The sequence below is a fragment of the Dromiciops gliroides genome, chromosome 1, assembly GCF_019393635.1.
Source record: "Dromiciops gliroides isolate mDroGli1 chromosome 1, mDroGli1.pri, whole genome shotgun sequence".
NCBI classification, from domain to species: Eukaryota; Metazoa; Chordata; class Mammalia; order Microbiotheria; family Microbiotheriidae; genus Dromiciops; species Dromiciops gliroides.
In genome coordinates, this window is record NC_057861.1 from 49132415 (window position 1) to 49156336 (window position 23922).

Here is a 23922-nt window from a genome sequence, read left to right on the forward strand (position 1 = left end):
ACAACTCTGGCTTTTGAAGGAACAGAATGCCTCGTATGAGGATTAGGGTCATCCAGCTCCCTGCCAGCATGAGATCAGTAGGAGACATCTCATCCAGAAACCAGGAGTTGGCTGGCAGGATATGGGTTCCACAGAGATGACTCAGTTCTTCTTCCAATAGGGCCTGGCAGAGCCTGGACAGAGGAGCTTAAAAGGAGACCCTGAGAGCAGAATGTGGGCATTGGGTTCTAATTTGGCTTTATGAAGTTTAAAATCTAACTGTGATGTCTAAGAAATCTAATGTGTGGTCGCCTTAAATTAGAAGCTTTAGCACCAGTCTTTGGGCATTAAGCATTTATTGAAGCATACTAGGTATTAGAAAAAAAAAGAACATGTGGAGTTAAGAAAAGGCCTATCTAACCTAGAGTTCAGACTGGTCTGGTTGTTCCTCAAGTCCTCTACCACGAGCCTGCTTCAAGCATGAACTCCCCTCAAACTGCTTCAATCATGAACTCTTTTCAAACTGAGTGTGGAAGTTTTTTATAGGTCTGGAACAGAGGCAGTCCTTACATACTGCTTCAAGCTGGATTGGTTAGTGTCATCCAAATCCATTGGCTCACTGGACTTGAGGGTGGTCTCGAGTTGAGTTCAGAGTCCTTCTGAGAACAATTCCTTCTCAAGGGCCAGTCAGGTGTGGTTACAATCTAATTAACTTGAAGTAGGCTAACCAGAAAAGTCAATCACGCTCACTTAATTCAATCAGTTTAGATTAATCTCCAGGTGGGCCTTTGAGTATCTGCCAAATTCCATTATTTTATCACTGTTTCCCTACCTTCTCCCCACCATGTACCTCCTCTCTGATTCCCTGGATCTCTTCAGAAGAGTACATCCTAATATCCAATGGCACTCTGCCCTTCTTAGGGCCTATTTCCTATCCTGTTCCTACTGAGTATAGACCCTTCCAGAGCTCTCCCTTCTTTCCAGGATATGAAGCTGTTCCAAGCATATGGAACAACAGGAACAAAAATATGACAGTGTGTTCAGCTTGCTTGGTAGCTGGCACAGCATTTGAGTTGCCTGGAGGCTGGAAAGGGGTGGGGGTAGCAGTGTGATGATCCCTTGAATGCCAGGATGAGATGTGTAGTAAACTATGGTAAAGGTTTGACATGGCCTAGTCATAAGTGTAAAAAAAAATCCTTGCTAAATAGTGCTAGAAACATCCAGAAGTAATGCTAATGATTGTAGGAGGAAAATTGCCTGAAACTTTGTAGCATAATGCCCTTGCAGACTAAGTTCTTGTTATGCCTCTTGACCCCTGCACAGCCGCCGCCCCCCCCCCCATTTCAGGCTGATTAGGCTATAGCCATCATCTTGTCAATGTGTCCCTTGGCTCTGTTCTTTCCTCAGTCTATGAGAAAGAAGACCAGCTGCTATGGGATCCCAATGTCCTTCCCGAAGGGGAAGTAGAAGAGTTTCTGTACCGGGCAGTGAACCGGCAGTGGGAGGAGATGGCTGACTCTCAGATTCCTGTTGGGGTAGCTGTGAAAGACAATGAGCAGGTGAGCTTGAGTGGGAAGGAAGATACACCCACACTCCTGGGAAGGGTCACCTGAACCTGTTTAGGACAAGGAGTTAAAGAGCCTACATTTGAATCCTGGCTCTTTTACATGGGTGACCCTAGGTAATACTGATGGTCTCTTTGGGCTTCCAATTTCCTTATCTTTCAAATGAGGAAATTGGACTAGCTCCCTCTTGGCTCTAGAGCTTAAGAATTAAGTCTTGTTCTTAATTTACTTAGTTGAGAGTAAATGAGTAGAGAACTCATTTCCTCCACAAGATTAGGGCAAACTATGAATGTAAACCAGTTCACAAAAGGCTTTGTGACTTCCTGGATGTCTAACACATGGTGAGCTATAGGAAGGTTGGCATGTGTGGAGCCTCTTCCTACCCTGTTCTTTGGCATCACGAAAAGCAGCCAAGCACTACAGTCTGGAGGGTGAACAAAGCTTGGCCTGTTGGCACGTTGAGGATGGCCTTGTGCTTTGAGTACCACAGTTCTGAGTCTGGGCCAGATGAGAGAGGCTTTGGCACCTGGAGCAGAGTGTTTGCATCTCTGTCTCTATAACAAGTCAAAGAAAGGTAGCTCTAGATTCTCTTTTTTTTCTTGGTAGTATTTTATTTTCCAATTACAGGTAAATATTGTTTTCAGCATTCATGTTTGTAAGATTTTAAGTTCCAGATTTTTCTCCCTTCCTTTCTTCTCTCCCCCCTCCTCAAGACAGCATCCGATATGATATAAGTTATTTTCTCTCTCTCTCTCTCTCTCTCTCTCTCTCTCTCTCTCTCTCTTTCACTCTCTCTCTCTCTCTCTCTTTCTCTCTTTCACTCTTTCTCTCTTTCTCCTGATCCAGTCCTTGGACTTTGGTTTCCTTTTGTGTAGAGTGAGGCAGGAGAGGGGTATTCCAGCTGGTTTGTGGTGTCCCTTTGAGTGTTGTGATTCTATAATTCCTTTTGGTACCTAACTGGAGGTACTTTGTACTAACTGGGGCCCAACCATATGGCTGTACCTCTGTCAAGACTAATAGTGAAGAGAGGCACCTGACCGGAGCCCAGGCCCTGGCTTTTAATATCAGCAGGTAAGCTCTACAATCTGTGCCTCCCAGGATTAAGGGCAGGCCCCTTGTGACCACGGCTCCAGGGACTTGTCATTGAGAGTGGTAACTTGGTCATTTTCAACTTGGGCTTCTAGAGATGTGGGATGTAGGGGACTCAGCCATAGCCTCTCTGCTATCTCTAGGCCCTGTATGAGCTGGTGAAATGCAACTTCAACGTGGAAGAGGCACTTCGGAGGCTGCAGTTCAACGTGAAAGTAATCCAAGGTGAGAGGGCCTGCCTGTGGCTTCTTGGCCCACTCAGTTTCTTTGAGCCCCAACTTACAGCCTACTGTCTTTTCTTATTATAGATGAACTTTGTGCATGGAGTGATGAAGAATGTAGGAATTTTGAGCATGGCTTCAGGGTCCATGGGAAAAATTTCCATCTGATACAGGCGAACAAGGTATGGAACCCATAGTTTGGAATTTTACAAATATTTCTTAAGCTCCTGCTCTATGCTGGGCACAGCACTAAGAAGGATTTATAATCTGCTGGGGGGAAAAGGCAACACACACACAATTATGGCTTGAATTAAGGTATGAAGGAGACAAGGAAAGGTCACATTCAGCTCTGGGAGTCAAGGAAGACTTCATAGTAGAAGTGGTACCTGAGCCTTGGAAGAAAATGAGAATTCCAGAAGGCAGAGACGTGGAGTTTAATGTATGGTGGACATGGGGGACAGCCTGTAGCACTGAAAATGGAGGTGCTGCATGTTGAGGTCTGGGACTAACCTTTGTCTGGAATATAGAGTACATGAACATGCATAATGTAAAATAAGCCTAGGAAGGTAGGTTGGAACCTTGAATGCTGGGAAAAGAAGTTTGTGGGGTTTGTTTTTTTGTGGGGGGGGGGCAATGGGGGTTAAGTGACTTGCCCAGGGTCACACAGCTAGTGCATGTCAAGTGTCTGAGGCCGGATTTGAACTCAGGTCCTCCTGAATCCAGGGCTGGTGCTTCATCCGCTGCACCACCTAGCCACCCCAAGAAGTTTGTATTTTATAGGTAATAAGAAGTAACCAAAGTTTTGAGCAAGAAAGTGGTGAGATCTTTGTCCTAGGACAGTTGTGGCAGCTATGTATAAAATGACTTGAACAGAGAAAAGATTTGGAAGGGGGTTAGGGCAAAGGGGCGGAAACGGCGATTTCAGGATCAATTAGGAGGTATTATAGCAGACCAGACAAAGGATGCTAAATGCCTAGGCCTAGTTAGTAGTAATGTCAGTGAAGAGGAGTATGTTTAGAGGGAAGAAAAGTTTGGTTTGGGATATATTGAGTTTGAGGAGGCTATCCAGATAGAGATAGCTAGCAGATAATTGGAGAAAGGAAGCTGAAGTTAATGTGAGAGATTAGGGGGAAATATTTATTTAGGAGTCTGTCTGCATAGAGGTGATAATTGAACAAATAGAAGCAGATGAAATTACAGAAAGAGACATGGTGCAGACAGACTAAGCCCTAGAACATAGGCAAGGGGACACCCATACTTAATAGGGAGAGCAGAAAGCATGAAATCACCATGGAAACAGAAGTCGTGAGAAAGGTTCAAGCATCGGGAGAGCAGCTTCCCAGAAGGGAAGGCTAGGGGTCTGGGCAGGGGTATTCAAATGCTGTAAAAAGATCAGGTAGAATGAGAGCTGAGGGAGAAATGAAGGATTGAAAAATTCTGAGGTCATTGGTGACCTTTGGAGGAAAACCATGTATATAAAGTGATTCAGGTCAGAATTGCCAGATGATAAAGGATGAAGAGTTAAGAGAGGGTGAGATAACCAGTGTGGAAGGCTCTTTGTGGGTTGTAGGTGGAGGGAATAGCAGGAGGTTAGGGGAGGGGGGGTGATTTTTTTTTTTAAGTGAGACAATTGGGGTTAAGTGACTTGCCCAGGGTCACACAGCTAGTAAGTGTTAAGTGTCTGAGGCCAGATTTGAATTCAGGTACTCCTGACTTCAGGGCTGGTGCTCTATCCACTGCGCCACCTAGCCACCCCCTGGGGGAGGATTTTTTTAAGCACATAGATTAGATGAGATCCAAGATAAGTGACTGAGTATTAGCAAGAGGGGAAAATATCTGAAGGAACTGGTATGAAGTCAAGAAAGGGAAGAAATTTGGGGCTCTAGGATAGGGAGTGAATCTGAGGTGAAAAGGGTTGTGAGGAGGGCCCAGTTGGTGTTAAGACAAGATGAATAGGTAGTGGACTTAATTCTCCAAAAAAGGCAGGGATGACTCAGGTTTGAGTATTAATTAATAAGGCAGTAGTAGAAGTACTGAGGGCAAGGAATTCAAGGGTAGAGGAATTACTGTGCTGAACTGATTAGCTCAAACTATCAAGACTAGGAGGTGGCGATGAACTGAAAGAACTAGGAATAAAGGGCCAAAGGTTGCAGTCAGGACGATGTAAAGAGTTGGCTGGTGATAGTTGGCAAGCCAGGGAATCACAGCCAAAGAAGAGGACTTGAAAGTTCATGATCTTGGAAATGGAGAAGACTGAGCCAAGTGCTGGTCATTGCCTTGCAGCAAGGCCTGTGACAGCACCCTCTAGACTGGGCTGTATAAATGGAAGATGTGAACTTCAGAGGAGTGGGTTGCTGAGTGATGGTGACACAAGGTTGGAAACTGGCAGTAGGCAACAAGAAATATGCCAACTGCTTCCAGGTTATACATTTTGGTATTGGAGAAGGAGCTTGCATTGATTGTAAAGTAGGATATGCTGTCTTCAGGAGAAAGTCAGGGTTGGCAGCCCTGGATTCAGGAGGACCTGAGTTTAAATCCAGCCTCAGACACTTGACACTTATTTGCTGTGTGACCCTGGGCAAGTCACTTAACCCTCATTGCCCCACCCCACCCCACCCCCCAAAAAAAAAGAAAGAAAAGAAAGCCAGGGTTGGGCTAGAAGATAGAAGTGAAGATAATTGGAAAATAGAGAGGATGAAAGGGAATTTGTGAACAATAGAGGATACAGTAGATGGGGAAGGTAAAGGAGACTAGGGCTTGGAAAAGAACAGGCCAGGGTACCACAGGGAGTCATGAAGAGAGTTGGGACTAGAAGAAATGTTATAAGAACCAATTCTGCCTGAAAGAATAGGGAGGTTCTCTGTGAGATGCACTTACTGCCTTCCTGTGAGTCAAACAAGGCCTGAGCTGGCCACAGTTGGTCACAGAACGATAAACAGAGCACCCTCTCTGCTACAATAACATTTTCATTAGTGACTCTAAAGATAGCTAAAAGTTAGAGAATTCAGGAAAAGGAAACCGAATCAGGAGACTGAGGTAGAATATCATAGGACACTCCATCAGCCCCCAGGGACTGGGAACCTTGGGTTCAGATTCCAGCTCTTTGTCACTGACATGAGACAAGACCCTCCACCTCAGAGACCTCAGGCTTCTCATCTATAGGATTAGTGGTCTCTCAATTCCCTTCCTACATCAGACCTCTGATCTTATTACGATCTTGGGCTTCATTAAGAGCAGCAGCATGTTGGAAATAAGAATAGCCAATATTGAAGTTTTCTAAGCACTTCACATCTTTCACTGTTGGGATCCTTCTGAAACCCCAGGAGGGAAGTGCTATTTTTATCCTGATTTGACAGATGACATAGAAAAGGAGGCAACAATATTGATGGCCTCATCAAGCTCTCCGGAGTATTGTGCTCAGTTCAAAGCACCATATTGTAGTATTGACAACAGGCAGCACCCCCAGAGCAGACTGGGTGACCAGGCTGGGGAAGCCAGAAGCTTAGGCTCCTTGCCAAAGGAAGATGAGTGGGAAGAAATGAGGGGAGAGGGAGATATCGAGATAGCAATATTCCCTTACCTTGTTGTATGGAAGGAGCGATTTAGATTGGACTGTGCTCAGTCTCAGAAGACAAAAGTAGGAGATAAAGTGGAATGACCTGCCTCGGTAAGCTCTCTTGTCACTGGCTGTCTTCAGACAAATTGTGTGGCATCTCTGGGGACATTGTAGAGAGACCTCAGTGGCCTTTGAACTCCCTTCCATATCCACAATTAAACAGAAAGCGGGGCCTGGAAGACCCTAGAATAAGAATGGTGGCATTAGCTGGGCCTTTCATTCGAAGACTGGGTGGAAAACTGAGAAGTCCTCATTAGAGGCATGAAATCCAAGGCCAAGAAAGCAGGACTCCCAAAGCCGGGGCCAGGACTTAGTCCCTGTGTGCTTTGAATCGTCCTGGATTTGCTTGGGTCCTTTCTTAGAGAAATGTTTTTAAATACATAAAATGCTATGGATGATAAAGGAAACTAATAACATTGAAATCGTTATCAAAAACTTTTTAAAGTTGATAGCCTTCAGGTTAAGAACCGCTGCTCCTACGTGTGAGCTGTTAGGTGGGAGCCAGCCCCAGCTGGCAGAAGAGATTACCTCAGACTCCAGTTCCAGTCTTACCTCCAACTTTGGTCTTTCCAACATCTATCATTCCTACTTCTTCCCTTCCCATCCCCTGGAAGAAAGAATTTCTAGAAGAGGAAGAAAAGTCAAAAAGTTCAGCAAAATTAACCAGCATATTGAAAATGTTGTTGTGACTTACTGTGGAAGCGGGGTGGCAGATTTGGGGGAAGACTCTCCTTTTATTTCTTTGGTCCTTCTAATTCAGTTTTGATTGTTTTGTTATTCTTGTTCTGTTTAGATTTGTATCTTTTTTTTTCCTGGTTCTGCTTGCTTCACTTTGCATCCTTTCCATATTTCTTTCTGTTTAGGATAGCCTGCATTTCTCACAGCACAATACTATTTCATTCCATTAATGTACCATAACTTGTTTAGACCATCACCTGTCAATGGGTACCCACTTTGTTTCTAGTTCTCGTTTTCATAAAAGATGCTGCTGTTAGAATATTTTGGTCTTTTCCCGTTTTCATTGCCTCCTGGGGTAGATGGCTAGGAGTGGAACCCCTGGTATCCCTCTCTCCTGATAGTTCCAAGTCAAGTTGCTTTTCTTGGGACATTTTAAGTCAAGTTTGATTTACACAGAATTTTCCAAAAATCCTCTGCCTAAAGTCAGGCTCTTCCCTCTTCCAAGGAGAAGTTGGCTGTGTGTGATCATTTGCTCCCCTTATTCCCTTAGAAGCTGAAGATACTGAACTTTGAGATGTTGTGAAATGATCTAATTAGTCTATTGTAGCATTCCACTTCATTGTGGTACTTGAAGGTGCAAAAATAACACGCAAGATCATTCTCATTCCTGACGTACTCCTCTACCAGAAAAACTAGGTAATCGAGTCAACGTCAGCCTTATCCTGTGACATTTCTTCTCTACCTTCTCCCCAGATCAGAGGAAGAGGAGTCCTTTCTTTTTCAGGCCTCCTCTTACCTCTTCCTTTCTCCAGTCATAAAGCCAGAGGTTACACAACCCTAGCAGCAGTAGAGACATAGAGGCCTTTGCCCTGAGAACCAACAACCACTAGCTTTTTCTGTATGCACCTGCCAGGGACCTGTCAAATTGGATGGGGAAAAGGTAAAACATGAATAAATCTGTGTCCTTGGCCAGTATCATGGGCACCTAATGGTGGATGACAGTGGGACAGAGAAATCAGGTTGTCATAGTGAATGCCACAGTTGGGTGGCAAGATGAATGTAGAAACAGACAGGGTAAGAGAATGAATTGGAAATCAAGGGTGGAGTTCAGGCTATCAGGTCAAACCTAAGGTAACAGACAAGGGACAGAGTCCAAGTTGTTGAGTAAGGAGGAGGAAAGAAAACGAAGTCTGAATATATAAGCATGTCCATGGAATGTTAGAGTTGGGCCCAAGGAGATAGGACACAACTCTAGATAGAGACTGTCGGTGGCATTCATAAGCTAAAGTGTTTCCAGTAAAGGGCATTGAATTGGGTGTGAGGGGGAGAGAGAGATGGCATACATAGTTTGGTTAAAGGAACTAAGAATGTTTAACCTAGAGAAGAGGGGGAGGGTGTGACATCATGGCTTAGCTTTAAAGTATTTGAAGGGATGTCAGGTAGAAGAGAAATGATTTGTTCTCCTTAAACCCTCACCCCCACCCTCCAATAGGGCAGGATTGGCATCAGTGAGTGGAAATGACAAAGTCAGATTTAGGCTTTGTGGGAGAAAATACTTTCTAGCAATTAGAGCTGTCTCAGAGTGAAATCTAGGATCTGTCTTGGGAGAGAGATAACAAGGGTCTCCTTACTGAAGGTTTACAAGAAGAGGTTGGATGATCCTCTTGGGGGGAACGTAGCGGGATTGCTTGGTCAGGTGTGGGTTGGACTAGCAGGGTCTTGAAGCTCTTATACTCTGGTTTCATCCCAGGTGCGCACACGGTCAGTGGGTGAGTGCGTGGAATACTATTATATGTGGAAGAAGTCTGATCGTTTCGAGTACTTCACCCAGCAGACCCGCTTCGGCCGGAAGAAGTACGTCCAGCCTGGAGCCACGTGCGTGAAAAGCTTCTCACGATACCATCAGTAACGTCATAAAGGCCCCAGGGACCCACTGGTGCTGGGCTCCTGGTTGGAGTTTCCCCAGCCCTGACCCCTTTCCCAAGCAGCAGCGTGGGAGAACTAGACCTTCCCATGGGCAGCCCCGCAGTGTTCTCCATTCCTTGGAGGGCCTCTCTGGGGAGAGGGTGGGGGAGGAGCAGGTGAAAGCTGCCCAACTTTCCATCACGTTAGGTCCCAGCCCGTGCCCTCATGGTGTCCTCTTTGCTCCGCAGGGACTTTGCAGACAACGACTTGGACAGTGGTGAGGTAGAAGGCTCTGGCCGCTCACGGAGCTCCCCGGCTGTCCCCTCGGCCACTGACTGCCTGGACTCAACCTTCCCCCAGGACCACTTGGCCATGGAGAGCACAGGTAGCTCCCAAGGGAGAGTAGAGACACGGTGGAATGGAAGGAGCTCTGCACTTGGAGACAGAAGACCTGGGTTCTAGTCCCAGCTCTGCTGCTTACTAGCAACATGGGGTAAAGTGCCCTGAGGTGGTATGGGAGTGAGCCTGACCTCAGGGCCTTCTATCCTAGCCCGGGGTGGGGCAGACCTCATAGGAGAGGGCCAGGCCAAGCCAGGCCTGGGGGAAGGCAGTGAGCAGCTCCCTGCTGCTTTCATTGGTAAAACTGTCTGCTCCTTCCCTACCAACCCCATTGAAACCTTCCTGCCTAATTCTGTCCACTTACACTCTTCTCTTTCACCTCTCCTCAGTCTGCATTACTGTGGGTACATTTGAAAAGGCCATACTTGATTCGCTGCCTCCTGTCCAAGGCCAAGATCTGGTCAGTGGCAGAGCCGAACTAGAACCTAGGTGTCCTGTCTTCTAGCCCTGGGCTCTTTCCTCTCTGCAACGGTGCTCCTCTGGAAATGTGCCAGTGAGAGAGAAAATAGAATGGGCTGCCTTGTGAGGTAGTGAGCTCCCCATCACTCAAAGTGTTAACGCCTGGTTGCACCTGGGAATCATTGCCTCAGTTTTGGGACTTAAGTCTCAGGGGAGGGAGGGGTTGGGGGTGGGAGGTCCTGAAAGGAGTGTACAAGTGGAATCGCCTCCCTTTCACCCAGTCCCTGTTTGCCCCCCTCTTCCTCCAGAACCTCTCAGTGTGGAAAGCGCAGCCTGCAGCCTGGGCAGCCTGAGTGAGTCGGGCCAATGCAGCACACCCTCGGAGGCCAACTGCTCCTTGGATCCAGCTGAGGAGTCCTCGGTCATCCCTCTGCCCCAGCAGTCCCTTACCCCAGCTAACGTAGGCTTCTATCCACTGCCAGCAGTAGACAAGGCAGAGCTGGATCCAGCCCCTGCTGGGCGGCTGGCAGTGGACTTGGCTTTGCCTGCGGCACTCCCTGGGGAGGAACTTCCTCTCATCTCCAGCCATGTGGATTTGGACAGAGACCCGGAGGAAGCTGTGGCCCCTGCCCAGGTGGCTCTGTCAGTCACAGATTTTGGACTCCTTGGCATCGGGGATGTAAATCCTTTCCTGGCTGCCCACCCTGCCTGCCCAGCCCCCGTGCTGCACCCTGAGCCCTTGTCACAGTAAGCATCCCCGACTCTGGAGCCTTCCCCATCCTCCATTTACCTAGTACATGGAAAAGGGAGGTGTGTGGGGCAAGAAGCCAAGCAGGGCCCTGGATAGAGTTCTGAGGCCCAGGAGGGCTGGCGGGCCGCTAGGATGTGGGTGTCAGGAGGACTGCCTCTGCCACTGGGGCAGTTGTGGCTTGAGTGCCCATGCCCCACAAAGGGAAGGGTAGTCAGCATCTCTTTTGGCAAGTGGGTGGGGGTGGTTCCTGTTAATGGAAATAATTCTCTTTCTCTTCTCTTCTGACAGCTGTAACGTGATGACCTGTTGATTTGTTAATCTGGGGGCAGGTGTGTGCACCGAGACTCCTCTCTGTTAACGCGTCACTGTTTTCAGACTGTAGGGCTCTGGCTGACAACTTCTCTTCCCCCTTCTGCCCATGCCAGGCCTGTCCTGCTATTGCCTCTGTCAGAGCCCTCCCACCCCCACTTCCATCCTGCTCCTCCCAGGCCTTGGTCAACTCCTCCATTTTGGAAGGTGGAACTAAGGGGTTGAGGAGCTCTGGGCCTGCTGGGCCCTTGACGCCTGCCCTTTCCAGACACAGCCGCATACTGGGGTTGGGGCAGAGAAGGTTCTCCAGCCCCTCAGCTCAACTTGAAACCTGGTAGCAACTCCCAGGGCAGAGTAGAGTGGGTGCTAGAGGGCAGCCTGTAGGGGGTGGGAAGGAGGAGGAGGACCCAGGCCTCCCAGGCCCTCCTTGGACTTCCGTTGCTGGCAGCGGACATGGTGGCCTCTTGGACAACTCCAGCACTGTAAGGATGAGCCCTCTGGGAGGGGTCTGCTGAGACCACCAGCCTAGCCTGGGAAAGGGACCCCCAGGACCTTTAGAAAAGGTCAGAGTCACTCCCCCCCAGTGAGGTGGGGGGAAGGCAGGCTTTGGGGGTGAGTGGGACCTGGCCCAGCCCCTTCCACCAGCAATCTCCCCCAGCCTGATGGCAGCTCCTGACTTTGTCAGCATCGAGGCTTGGGCAAAGGGAAAGACATTCCCTTCCGGAGAAGGACCTCCCTAGGGGCATGTGGAAGAAGGCCAGCAGGATGGCCAGCTGCTGCTCATGGTGCCAAATAACGTGGGGGACAAGGGTGGGGCAGGGGCCGGACTCGGAGCCATATACCTCTAGACTGTGTTTGGGCCCTTAGTGACTCCTGTCAGCTCCCCTCCACTTCAGGTCAAGCAGCACTTTACACTCACTCCCTGCTCCTCCCCCTCCCCCCCTCGTGTCACATTGGCCACCGGCCCTGGTCAGATGACCTAACCTCCCAGGCCCACAAATAGGCCCAGAGACCCTAGTTCTCTGCTCTGTGTGAAATGGAGGCAGGGAGGGCCTTCTTCTGGCTTGGCCCTGGCCAAGCTGCAGGGGTGGGGGCCAGATGGGAGTGTCTGGCCTCTTGGCTTGCGTAAAGCAAGTGGCAGCCACAGCTCGATTTTAGAATCGCTGAGGGCTCTTGGGAAGGAAGCAACCTCCTCACCCTGGCAATATAGAGAGGGCACTTGTCCATGCCCATGTTTCCTCCAAGCCTTGATTTTGTTTTCTGCAGAATGGCTGGAGGGCTTTGTTCTTTTTTTCTCTTCTCTTCCCCTGCCCCTCCTTTCCCATTTATTTATATTTCTGTTGTTTACAAATCAGTGGGCTCCTGAAGGTTAGGCAGGGGCCATGGCTTCTTCTGCCCCCACCCCCAAGGTCCATATGTCATGAAGCACATTTGTTTTTTCCCCGAGCTGTTCCTGAGGGCCAGACTCAAACCCTCCCCCAAGGACCACACTGTGAAGTGAAAACTGCCTTCAATAGCCCTCGCCGTTATTTATTAAATTTGATTTGAAGTCAAAGATGTGTCCTTGTCATAACGGGAATTGGGAAACTTTGTTGTCTTACAAAAGCTAAGGTCCTCTTAGGCAACGGCTAATTACATACCATTGAGCACTAATGAGGGCCTATGAGTTCAGCACTTGGGTTCTAGGACTCAAGATAGTCCTGGGTTGAGGTTCCGCAAACCTAGGGGACTTGTCTTTGTCAACCAACATAGTTGTGTCATTGATGAGTGTGTGCGGAGCAGCTAGGTGGTGCAGTAGATAGAGCACCGGCCCTGGATTCAGGAGGACCTGAGTTCAAATCCGACCTCAGGCACTTAACACTTACTAGCTGTGTGACCCTGGGCAAGTTACTTAACCCCAATTGCCTCACCAAAAAAAAAAAAAAACAAGGAAAAGTGAGTGTGTGAATGAAAGATAGTGAATAGTTCTTGCCCTTTCTTGGAGAGAATCACAGACGTAGTTTATATAATCCGGATCCAAAAGAGGTATTTTTCCTATAGTAACCCTTTACGATCTGTGAGGATAAGCAGCTACAAAATTTTTCTGCAAGTTACTCCATTAAAATTTTTTTTAAAGCCAAGAAGCAATGGGTGTGACTGAGAAGAGGGTTGATTGAAGAAGCATTTAGTACCAGCTGATAGTTTCTGCTTGCTTGGGGCAGTAAAGAAGGAAGCAGGAACCCCAAGTGGGATGGTTCTGGTCTGTTTACAGCTCTGAAGTTTCATGGTTCCAAGGTTCTGCAGGGATCAGGGGTTCTAGAGTACTTGAGTATCCTGCCAGGTAGCTACTGCTGTCTAGACCACATGGAATGAGTAAGGGGAGGGAGACCAGTCAGCTGGAACCTAGCATTCACTCCCTCAGGCCATTACTTCCTTGTGCTCTGTCACTGACAATGGAATCTGACTCAGTAGGGGTATTTTTAGGCACACTCCACATCATTTAATATCCTTGGACGTTTTAAATTGAGTTTGATTTACACAAAAGTTTTCAGTTGCATAACAACTTATCTTCCTATATGCAGGGGTCATAAAGATAAAACCTATCTATGGTCCTTTCTTCTGGTTTTAGGAGCCTCCAGTTGGACCATCTGTCTGTTGGAAACTAAATCAATCCTCTTGTGTGACAACCTCCCACCCTAGATTCTCAAGGATGAGACTAGGTATACAGGGAGCAGCTAGGTGGTGCAGTGGATAAAGCGCCAGCCCTGGATTCGAGAGAACCTGAGTTCAAATCCAGCCTCAGACACTCACTGTGTGAGCCTGGGCAAGTCACAACTCCCATTGCCCCTCGCAAAAAAAAAAAATGAGACTAGGTATGCAAGCTTTTGGGTCTGCAAATTGAAGGGTTAATTAATGAATCCTCTAACTATATTCCCAGTGCCACTACCCCCACTATGAATAAGGAAAAAATTAGTTTGTCATAACTATATCCTATATTCTGAAGGAAAGTCCCTTCTTGAGGGCAGAGGAAATTGACTGAAGGGATTAGTTACATATTTCCTTACTGAGTTTGGACCTTCCCTATGCTATAGATTTTTCCCTATTGGGATCCATGACCTCACCCTCCCCAAGTGGAAAAAAACCAAGTGCGTCCAAAGGCTGTTTCCAAGAAGCAGGGGACCCTTAGCTACTGAGGCAGCTTACAAGAGTATTAGGGTATAAGGCAGGCCACTTTAAGGAAAGGATCTGAGCACTGCATCTAGTGGAAATGAGAGTTGCGGTGCTTGCGATTAGTATGAGAAGCTGATGAAATGACAACCAGGGGCATATGGGAATTCTTTCCCCAATTTGGGAACATGCCCTCATGCCCTCCAGTCTATCACATCCCCCTGCCCAATCTAGAACAAACCCATTATTTTATAGAAGAGGCCCTGGGGATTGGCGGGGGGGGGGCAGCTAAGGTCACATGAGTAGTAGCCAAGATTTGAATCCAGCTTCTCTCACTTAAAGGTCAGTGCTCTTTCTGCTATGCAGCATTGCCTCTCCAGTGCTTGGAGTGACAAGAACCCTGGTTTGGGAATCAGGAAGATCTATGTGTGAAAAAATCCCTTTGGTTTCCAGGCTCCTCACCCCCATTTTTGTGACTGGTATTGGACTAATCCATTTTTAAGGTTCCATGGTGATTTTTGAGGCTCCAGGAGAATCTTCTTTTCCTGGTCCCAGTAATAGCTTCCTTACCCCCAAGGGCCCAGAGATGCAAAGATCTACCTGGGCTGTTCACACCCTTGGATGCGGAGAGGTGCATTGCTATCATCCAGATGTGTCAGGGACCTAGATTTTGGATCCCCTCCCTCCCTTAGAACCAAAGGTCAGAACTAGGTGGAACTTTAGGATAATTCAACAAATGACTATGTACTAGTTGCAGAGTACTAGAGCCTGGGCATATAGAAATTTACAAATATATATCCTTACCCTCAAAGAACTTGCAAGGGGTGATAGATGAGAAAGAGGATTGAAGGTCCTGTGTGTCTTAAGGACAATGGTCCAGACAATGTACTCCAAGAAAATCTGAGCAGGAAGAGAACGTTTTGTGCTGGGGGCGGGCAATAGGGAGGGAAAGATTGATTAAAGTCTCCATGGAAGCTGTACCAGAACTTTGAGAATGAACTGGAGAGAGCAGTGACTGAAGGCAGGAAGGCAGTTTAACAAAGAATCACCATATTACTATGATTATCCCAGTTTCACCATTGAAGAAACTAAGATAAGCAGAAGTGAAGTGACCTGCTGCAAGGTCCCACACAGCCAGTGAATGTCTGAGGCAGATTGGACCCTGGGCCTTCCTGACGCCAGGTCCAGAGTTGTATCCTGCATCCCCCAACTACCTCTGAGTTGAGAGAGGACCCCTCAATTTACATTAAAACAGGTTGGGGGGGAAGGGACTTGCCCGGGAAAATTGGCCCAAATGACCTCTAACAAGAGGCAATGGCATAAAGACACTGAGCTCCTTATTCCCGGATCTGTCACTAACTCCCCATGCCCTTGGAGATAGCTGGGTGTCGGTTTCCCCATCTCCAAAATGAGGGGAAGGGAAGGGAATAAGTATTTATATAGCGACTACTGTGCACCAGGTTCTGTGCCAAGCAAGCGCCTGGCGAAACCTTGTCCCATTTGATTGAAAATAACTGGACGGGGCAAACCTCTCGGGGCCCTTCTAATCCTAAAGTTGGATCCCCATGAGCCTGCACCTTCCTTCTCGCTTCTTTCCTTCCTCCTCCTCCCTCCGGGGGCGGGACGGGGCCAGAGTCCAGCCTCCCCGCCTGGTCCACGCCCCTCGGGCGCCCGCCCCGGCTCCGCCGCCATGTGACTGCTCCCTTTCCCTCTCCTCCCCTTAGCCCAGCCTGGCTGGCCTGCCTCCCTCCCTCCCTCCCTCCCTCCTTCCCTCCCTCTTGGCTGCTCGGCTCCCAGCCGAGGAACCGGAGCCCCCGCCCCGTCCGCGTCCACCTCCCGGGGCAGCGGAGCCGGGGCTGAGCTGCGCTCAGAGTCAGCCGTCCAGGGCTAGGCTGGGACGGGCCGGGCATGGAGAGGAACAAGGTGTTTGTGGTGCTCGACGTGGTGTGCCTTGTGGTCGGTAAGCCGGGCGTTCAGCGCCAACCCTTCTTCCTATCCCCGGACCCCACCCCCTATGCAATTGTGTGCCCACCTCCACCCCATCTCGAAGCTGTGCAGGACCCCGCCGTCTGGGGGGAATAGGAGAAAGGGCCTTCCAAATTGGACGTCGGCCCCTAAGGAGGTGTCCCAAGGGCCCAGACCTGGGAAGGCTGGAACCGGGGAACTTAAATAAACGCCCCCCCCACTTCCCCATGGATCTGAGGAAGGATTCCCCTATGAAGAAGACTTGATGGGGGTGGGAACGACCTCTGGGGCAAACTACATTCTAACCCCAGCTTTGCGCCATGGCTCCATGACTTTGGGTTGAACCCTTAACCCTCTTTTTCACTCTCTGAGCCTCAGTTTACCCATCTGTAAAATCAAAGGATTGGATTGCACTATGCATTTACAGCTATTTTAATCTCTGACTCTTTGAGTAAACTCCCACCTATAAAGGGGAGTTGCTTGGGAAGAGAAGGAAGTTGGTCCCTCTTCCAATCAGGGTGGTTGTGCCAGCCCTCCTTCCTCTGGTTTCCCTCCCTGGGGCAATGAATCATCGAAGGGAGGGAGTCCTGACCTGGGAGAACTCTGCCTGAGCTAAGCCTGGCTAGTCCCTGCCAGGCAGGGAGACCTTAAGACAGAAGCGTGAAGGTCTGGGATCCGGGTCCCACACACAGCATGGTGGCAGCCCTCGGGCTTGTTGAATGAATGAGATGCAACTTCTTGGTGTCTTCCCTCCCTTCTATACTCCTCTAACTTTCGAATTTGGAGGATTACTTTAGGGACTTTTTCAGACTCATCCCCAACCCGAGTCTTGGAAAACTTCAGCACACAGAATGTCTACACAAAAATGGAGGGCATAGAGCCAGCAATTTCGTTCTACAGACAAGGAACTCAGAGTTCAGAGACACACAGGCAGTTAAACTGGGATCCCCGAGGCCAGGGCTCGGTGGCCCCTGTAGCTGATTCCCAACCAAACTGAAGCAAATATCCCCCATACACCTGCCCGCTGAGACAGACCAGAGCCTGTGCAGAGCCGGCCCATCCTGCTTCCTGGCTCCTTGGCCAGTCCGGTTCTGCTAGTTGCAGAAAATGCTCCTCTAGGGAAACATAATTGTAGATGGAGACTGTGGGGCTTAGGGGACAGGTATGAGTTAATGAAAGCTGAGTGGCTGGGGGAGGGAGGGGGACAATCTGAGCTGGGACCCTAGCCCCAGCCGATCCCAAACCAGTCAGACTGGTTGGTTTTCCTGGAAAGGGGGGGGGGGTGCTGCTGACAGCCCGAGGGCCACCTCGGATCCCCTCCCCCAGGGCCCAGACAAAGGCTGAGTGTTTACTGTGGGGCTGACAGACAATAGCCTGGGAGACTTGAAGCTGCTGGAGCCTGGGCTAAAGGTAGCCCTTTAAGGTGGCCTGGGGGAGGGAAATCAAGCTGACCTGGCCTATCTGGAGCTAATCCTTAATCCCTCCCTAAGGGAGGAGATGGGTCGGGAGTGGTAACCACCTGGATCCCCGTAATACCCTGGACACTATCTCCTTTCCCCTGGGGCCCTGCTAGGGGCCACTGCTTCCTTTCTGTAAAGTGGGGGGTGGAGGGGGGTCCTCTGACATCACCTGCTCCATAGGAGGAGATGATAGAATACCAGACCCTCATTTTTTATAGAGGAGAAAAGTGGGATCCAGAGAAGGAGCATGCCAGGGAGCACCTTCCTTTATGCCAAGCCCCGTGGCAGAGGGTTCAGGGTCTTAGACCCCTTTATGGATCCATTTCCCAGCCCTCACCGAAGACCCCTTTTCCATCCCTTCAAACCTCTAAGAACACCTCTTTTACCTCTGGCCTCTGAGGAAAGTGAGTCCAAGGCTTGGCCCTGGGTGAGGCTGGTCCAGTTGGCCCTGCCCTATCTGACACCTGAAAGCCAGTAGAAAATGTGCTGCCTGACAGGTTGAGGGCAAAGGGTAGGTAGGGTGCTTCTGGGTATGAGCTGCTGGTGTTGGGAGGGTGAGGGCGGAAAGAGCTCTGGGTCAGAAATGAGGACACCTGCGTTAGTCTTCCCTTTGACCACTGACACTCAGCACATTGGGCAGATCCCATTCCTCTCCTGGCCTTATCTGTAAAATGAGAGAATTGGACTCCATGATCTCTTGGGAATCACCCTCCTCCCCAGCTCTGACATTCTGGGTTCCAAGGTCCCTTCCTGGTTCTGATATTGTATGTTCTAAGGACCCTCCCAGCTCTGACATTGTGTGTTCTAAGGGCCCTTCCTGGCTCTGACATTCTGGGTTCTAAGGGCCCTCCCAGCTTTGACATTCTGGGTTCTAAGGACCCTCCAGCTCTGATATTGTATGTTCTAAGGATCCTCTAACTCTGACATTCTGGGTTCTAAGGGCCCTTCCTGGTTCTGGTATTCTGTATTCTGAGGGCCCTCCCAGCTCTGACATTCTGGGTTCTAAGGACCCTCCCAGCTGACTTTGTATGTTTTAAGGGCCTACCCAGCTCTGACACCGAGGACTGACACTAAGGGCCCTCCCAGCAGTGATATTGTTCTCTGTTCTTTATTCTAAGCTGCTCTGCCCTTTATCATCCTGACACTGGTGAATTCTCCCTACAAGAGGGGCTTCTATTGTAGTGATGACACCATCCGATACCCCTACCGCCCTGACACCATTACCCATGGCCTCCTGGCTGGCGTTACCATCACTGTCAGCGTCATCATTGTAAGGACGCCCTGCCCTCTTGAAGCGGCCAGCTTGGCCCTGAGTGGGGGTTGGGGGGGACATTGGGAAAGGGGAGACTTCCTCGGGTGAGAGTTGATGCTGCCCTGCCTGAGCCAGGACTACCAGCACCTAGAGCTGGGGAGATATCATGGGGCAGCTGGCAAGAGGAGGCCAGCTTATGGTATAGGAAGAAGAATGGACTGGCAGGGGGAGTGGGGAGAGACCACCTGTGTTACACAGTGCCTGCCTTCAACCAGCCAACAGTCGAATGGGGGGAGACAATGTACAGACAATTACAAACAGGCACATAGCCAGTCACACAGCTAGTGAGTGTCTGAGGCTGAATTTGAACCCTGTCCTCCTGACTCCCGGGCCACTATAGCACGGTGCCCTTCAGGAGCTGCCATGTCCCCTAGAAAGATGACCCCTTTTTGTCATTTCTGCCCCTTTCCTGGGTCCTTGATGAAGCCTGTCTGTGTCCCCTAACCAACTTTCACTTGGCAGGTCTCATCTGGAGAGGCCTACCTAGTCTACACAGAGCGCCTCTACTCTCGTTCAGACTTCAACAACTATGTGGCTGCCCTCTACAAGGTCCTGGGCACCTACCTCTTTGGGGCAAGTGTGAGCCAGTCCTTGACTGATCTAGCCAAGTACATGATTGGCCGCCTTCGCCCCAACTTCATAGCTGTCTGTGATCCTGACTGGTCTCGAGTCAACTGCTCTGGCTATGTTCAACCTGAGGCCGTGTGTCGGGGAAGTCCTGCAAATGTCACTGAATCCAGGTAAGCCACGGGGGCCAGGCCCCACAGGCCATATTTCCTCCCTTGAGACCTGACTCCCCTAAGGCAGGATGGATGAAACTGTTCTAAGGGCTCTCCCATCCTTGACATTCTGTGTTCTAAGGGCCCTCCCATCCCTGACATCCTGTGTTCCAAGGGCCCTCCCATCCCTGACATCCTATGTTCTAAGGGCCCTCCCATCCCTGACATCCCATACCCTAAGGACCCATGTAGTGAGTGCATCTTTGTGTTGGGTGTAGGAGGGCTCTGCCTGTGAGGAGCCTCTAAGATGTGCTTTTGCTCCTGCCCTAGGTTGTCTTTCTATTCGGGCCACTCCTCCTTTGGCATGTACTGCATGGTCTTCCTTGCGGTGAGTGAGCCCTGCTGGGCCCCCAGGACTCCTGGGTCCTAATTATTCCAGCAGCAGGAGGGTGGGAAAGGATGGAAGGGAGACAGAGATGGGGACACTCCTTTCCCCAGCCCAGCCCCATGGACGCTTCCATCTCCCCTGCAGTTGTACGTGCAGGCCCGTCTCTGCTGGCGGTGGGCAAGGTTGCTGAGACCCACTGTCCAGTTCTTCCTGGTGGCCTTTGCTCTGTACGTGGGATATACGAGAGTGGCCGACTACAAGCACCACTGGAGTGACGTGCTCACCGGTCTCCTGCAGGGCGCGCTCATCGCCGGGCTCACGGTGAGGGGCCCCATACACTCCTTGCAGCTGTCCCTGGGCTCCCCCATCTTTGGAGCACCACGGCCCTTCTCTTATTCTCCTCTCTGCCTTTTCTGCCTCTTCCCCTTCTCTCCCCACAGGTCCCTAGTGCTCTGTACACTTAAATTCTTTTTCCTTAATTCAGTTATTCATTCATTCTCTCCACTGACCTATTCCCTTTTCAGGTACGCTATGTCTCAGACTTCTTCAAGGTTCGTCCCCCTCAGCCCAGCCCAAATGAGGAGTCAGAACGGAAGCCCAGCCTGGCCCTGGCCCTGACCCTCACCGAGAGTGACCGAAATCATTTCAGCTACGTAGGAGCCTCCTGAGCTGCCTCCCACCCCTCCCTCTCCTGGATACACATCCCCCTGGCCCTGGACCAGCACTCCCCTGCCTGGGCCAGACTGCTCCTCTGTGCTTCATGTCCTTGGGCTTAGTCCCACTAGGTAGGGGAAAAGCTGTTTTAGGGAACTGTGGTTAGGGGTATCTTGCCTCTGTTTCCCATTTGGGAAAGAGCCTGAGGCCAGGCTAGGACTTGCTGTCTGTAGGAATGCAGCATCCTTCACTTTGCTGGGGAGGGGAGAGGAATGAGACCTATATCTTTGCTGTTTTTGTAATGTGACTTACATGTGAGTTTTTATTGAATTAGAACAGCTCTGGTGGGGAAAGGGAACTGGTTCCTCTTCCTCGGTCCTGGACTGACCTCTGAAAGTTGGGGAAGGAGGAAGGAAGGATCCCTGTGTTCTCATTCCAGCCCCATTCCATTTGTCCCTCCCTTATTCTGAAGACTCCGGCTTCAGCAGCTTCCCAGAAACTGGGGAAGGGTTTAACTGGAAGGTGCCATCATTGCCTTCTCAAAGAGTCCCCTCTGTCTACTTCTACCCTGCCCTCGTGCAATCCAGCCTGAGAGGACCCTGAAGAAGAGGAGGAGCAGCAGCTGCTGCCCCAATAACTCAACCCCCTGGACTGCCCTAAAATTCTTACCCAATTTGGAAGGGCAGAGAGAATGTCAGGACGGGAAGGCAGGGAATGTCTGAGCTGGAAGAGAACCATTGAGTTGAACCCCTTTGTTTTATAGATGGGAAACTGAGGCCCAGGAAGAGGCAGGGAGGATACCTTTGGGCGGTCACCAAATGAGTCACGGTGTTGGCTACAGAACAGGAATTCTGAGTCTCCCCAAATCCTAACCCAGAGCATCCATCCTCTCTAACCTGCTCAGCCGAGGAGCACCCCTTCTCCTATGCCTTCTCTCAGGGACTATTTCGGGATTCTTTCTGCTTGGGAAGACAGGCTTCCCTGACCCTGAGCCCTAGGCCTGTAGCTGGAGGGACCTGTCTGGGCACTTCAAAGGGATGAAGGAGGGAAACAGTGTGAGCTCTTGGGCCCCTCGGGGCTAGAAATCAAGGCCGAAATGAGGGAGCCTGGTGGTTTAGAGGGGGTGGGCACCCATGGACTTGGTGGTTCGCCCCCTTTCCAGCCCAGGTCCATCTGCCTCTGACTGAGATTAGATACAAGGAGCTATGGAAAAACCCCTGTGTTGGGATCCTGAAAATTCCATACTTGGGCCACTAACTTGGAGAATTCCCTTACCTTCCTTTCCTCCAACTCATTTCTACCATCTATCAGCTCAGGCCCCTGAAAAAGACCTGCATTTGGAGGACCTGGGCTCCAGCCCTGCTGGGTGACCTTAGTTAGGCAAGTGGTCTTTCGAAGCTCAGTTTCTTCTAGGATTCTGTGATTGCCGCTTCAGCAAAGGAGCTATCTCTTGGAGAGGTTAGGGGCGGGGGAAGAAGAAAAGCCACTTAGACCTGGAGTCTGGAAGACAGGAGTTCAAATGTGACCTCAGATACTTGCTAGCTCTATGACCCCGGGCAAAGCATTTCACCTCTGTTTGCCTCAGTTCCTCATCTGTAAAATGGAAGTCATAATAACTCCTAACTTCCAGGGTTATGGGAGGATAAGATAATGTTTGTAGAATGCTTTGCAAACTTGGAATTACAAGCTGTCATTGGGAAGAGAAGGTCTGTCATCTGGAGCCAAGAGCAGGAGGGTTGGGGCCCCTCCCCTCGATTCAGCCTGAAAGCCTCCCTGTCTGAATTGTTCCTCAGGCTCTGATACTGTCTCCAGAAGGCCCCCTGGTAAGTGGCACAGTTGTTTCTGGTAGGGTAACAGCTCTTGTTATCACACACCAACCTTTATCAGGCGCCCAGAACCCTGGAGCTGGAAAATGACTTTGATTGTACTGGAGCTGGGTTGCTTTGTGCATCCAGGGGGTAGCTTAAGGACACTTAGGCAGCGCACCAAAGACCAACCTGACAGAATCCTAGCATGTCACTGCCAGGAGGGACCTCAGAATGGGAGGCATCAAATAAGGGAAGTCACTTGCTGAGGGTCACTCAGCAAATCAGAAGCACAGCCAGTACCAGTAGCCAGGCTTCCTCTTTCTCTGAAGCTGCAGAGATCAAGGCCTGAGGAAAGGTCAGAGGGGCTTCCCTGGTCCAACAGCAGGGGCATGGCTCATTTGACACCCCCTGGACTGAGATGTCAAGTGTGTGCACCTACTGTGGGCCAGCCAATCTGGCCTTCCTACACATACATCATAATCCCGCTCACCTAGCCCAGGTGAGCTACATCCTCAGTACTGAAAGAACTGAAGAGAAGGGGTTGCTGAGCCACTAATATTTGAACAACTGCAAGACAACAGGGAAAATGAAAATGGTCCGATTTTCAAAAATGAGAGAATGGAGTCTCTGAACTAGGCCAGGGAACTTTGATTCCTGGGGAAATTCTAGGATGGACGTTCAATAGATGTTTGGCAAATATCTGAACCAGCAGGGCTTTGGCAAATATAGTTCATGTCAAAAGTAACCTTATTTCTCTTTTTGAACAGTATCTTTTTTTTAAACTACTATTTTATTTTCCCCAATTACATGTAAAAACAATTTTAAAATTCATTTTTTAATTTTTTTTTTTTTAGTGAGGCAATTGGGGTTAAGTGACTTGCCCAGGGTCACACAGCTAGTAAGTGTTAAGTGTCTGAGGCCGGATTTGAACTCAGGTACTCCTGACTTCAGGGCCGGTGCTCTATCCACTGTGCCACCTAGCTGCCCCTAAAATTCATTTTTAAAACTTAAGAGTTTTTGGACAAGGTATCTTAAGTTGGTCAGTTGAGGGAATTCCCTAGAAATGATTTACCTAGGTTTTGGCATAGAATTTGATAAAGTCCTTTATGCAGTTCTAATGCAGAAGATGGAGAGAGGTGGACTAGATGATCATGTAGAGTCAGAAGTGGTCATTATGATTTAATATCAGTCTGGCCAGAGGTGTCCAGTGGAGTGCCTCAGGGATTCGTCCTCAGCCCTGTGTCATTCAACATCTTTACCAATGATGGTTAAAAGCGTTCATGGCCCGCTCATCAAATTTTCAAATGACGGAAGCTGGAAAGGACAGCAGCTAACCCATTGGGTGACAACACAGAAAGATCTTGAAGACATTGGGCTAAAAGCTAATCCAATGAAATTAAATAGGGGTGAATGTAACATCTTACATTTGGGTTCCTAAAGTTAATCTCCTGGGGGCAGCTAGGTGGTGCAGTGGATAGAGCACCAGCCCTGGATTCAGGAGGACCCGAGTTAAAATTTGGCCTCAGACACTTGACACTTTTTTTTTTTAGTGAGGCAA

General features: G+C 49.5%; 2 protein-coding genes across 5 annotated transcripts in view; both read left to right on the forward strand.

The window, feature by feature from the left end:
• The window catches only part of MIER2 (MIER family member 2), a 40450-nt gene extending 27984 nt beyond the window's left edge, over positions 1-12466 (forward strand). For 3 of the 4 annotated variants that reach the window (XM_043978338.1, XM_043978340.1, XM_043978341.1), the window contains 7 exons: positions 1387-1538; positions 2777-2858; positions 2942-3036; positions 8899-9023; positions 9302-9438; positions 10160-10598; positions 10891-12466. In XM_043978338.1, coding sequence (XP_043834273.1) covers positions 1387-1538; positions 2777-2858; positions 2942-3036; positions 8899-9023; positions 9302-9438; positions 10160-10598; positions 10891-10912 — 1052 coding nt within the window. In that variant the 3' untranslated portion in view covers positions 10913-12466. The remainder of the gene's footprint in view (positions 1-1386; positions 1539-2776; positions 2859-2941; positions 3037-8898; positions 9024-9301; positions 9439-10159; positions 10599-10890) is intronic. The other variant, XM_043978339.1, reaches the window with a different exon arrangement.
• Positions 12467-15815: 3349 nt separating this feature from the next.
• PLPP2 (phospholipid phosphatase 2) lies at positions 15816-23217 on the forward strand. Its single transcript, XM_043965179.1, has 6 exons — positions 15816-16018; positions 18602-18753; positions 19258-19535; positions 19845-19902; positions 20047-20223; positions 20427-23217. The coding sequence occupies exons 1-6, from the start codon at positions 15967-15969 to the stop codon at positions 20568-20570; spliced, it is 861 nt and encodes a 286-aa protein (XP_043821114.1). The 5' UTR covers positions 15816-15966; the 3' UTR covers positions 20571-23217.
• The last annotated feature ends 705 nt before the right edge of the window (positions 23218-23922 follow it).

Excerpts from the sequence above, each read along its gene's own strand:
- PLPP2 (XM_043965179.1), top strand. The coding sequence starts at position 15,967 with ATGGAGAGGAACAAGGTGTTTGTGGTGCTCGACGTGGTGTGCCTTGTG. Across the intron at positions 19,903-20,046 it reads ACTGCATGGTCTTCCTTGCG|TTGTACGTGCAGGCCCGTCT; the intron begins GTGAGTGAGCCC and ends TCTCCCCTGCAG. Across the intron at positions 20,224-20,426 it reads CGCTCATCGCCGGGCTCACG|GTACGCTATGTCTCAGACTT; the intron begins GTGAGGGGCCCC and ends TTCCCTTTTCAG.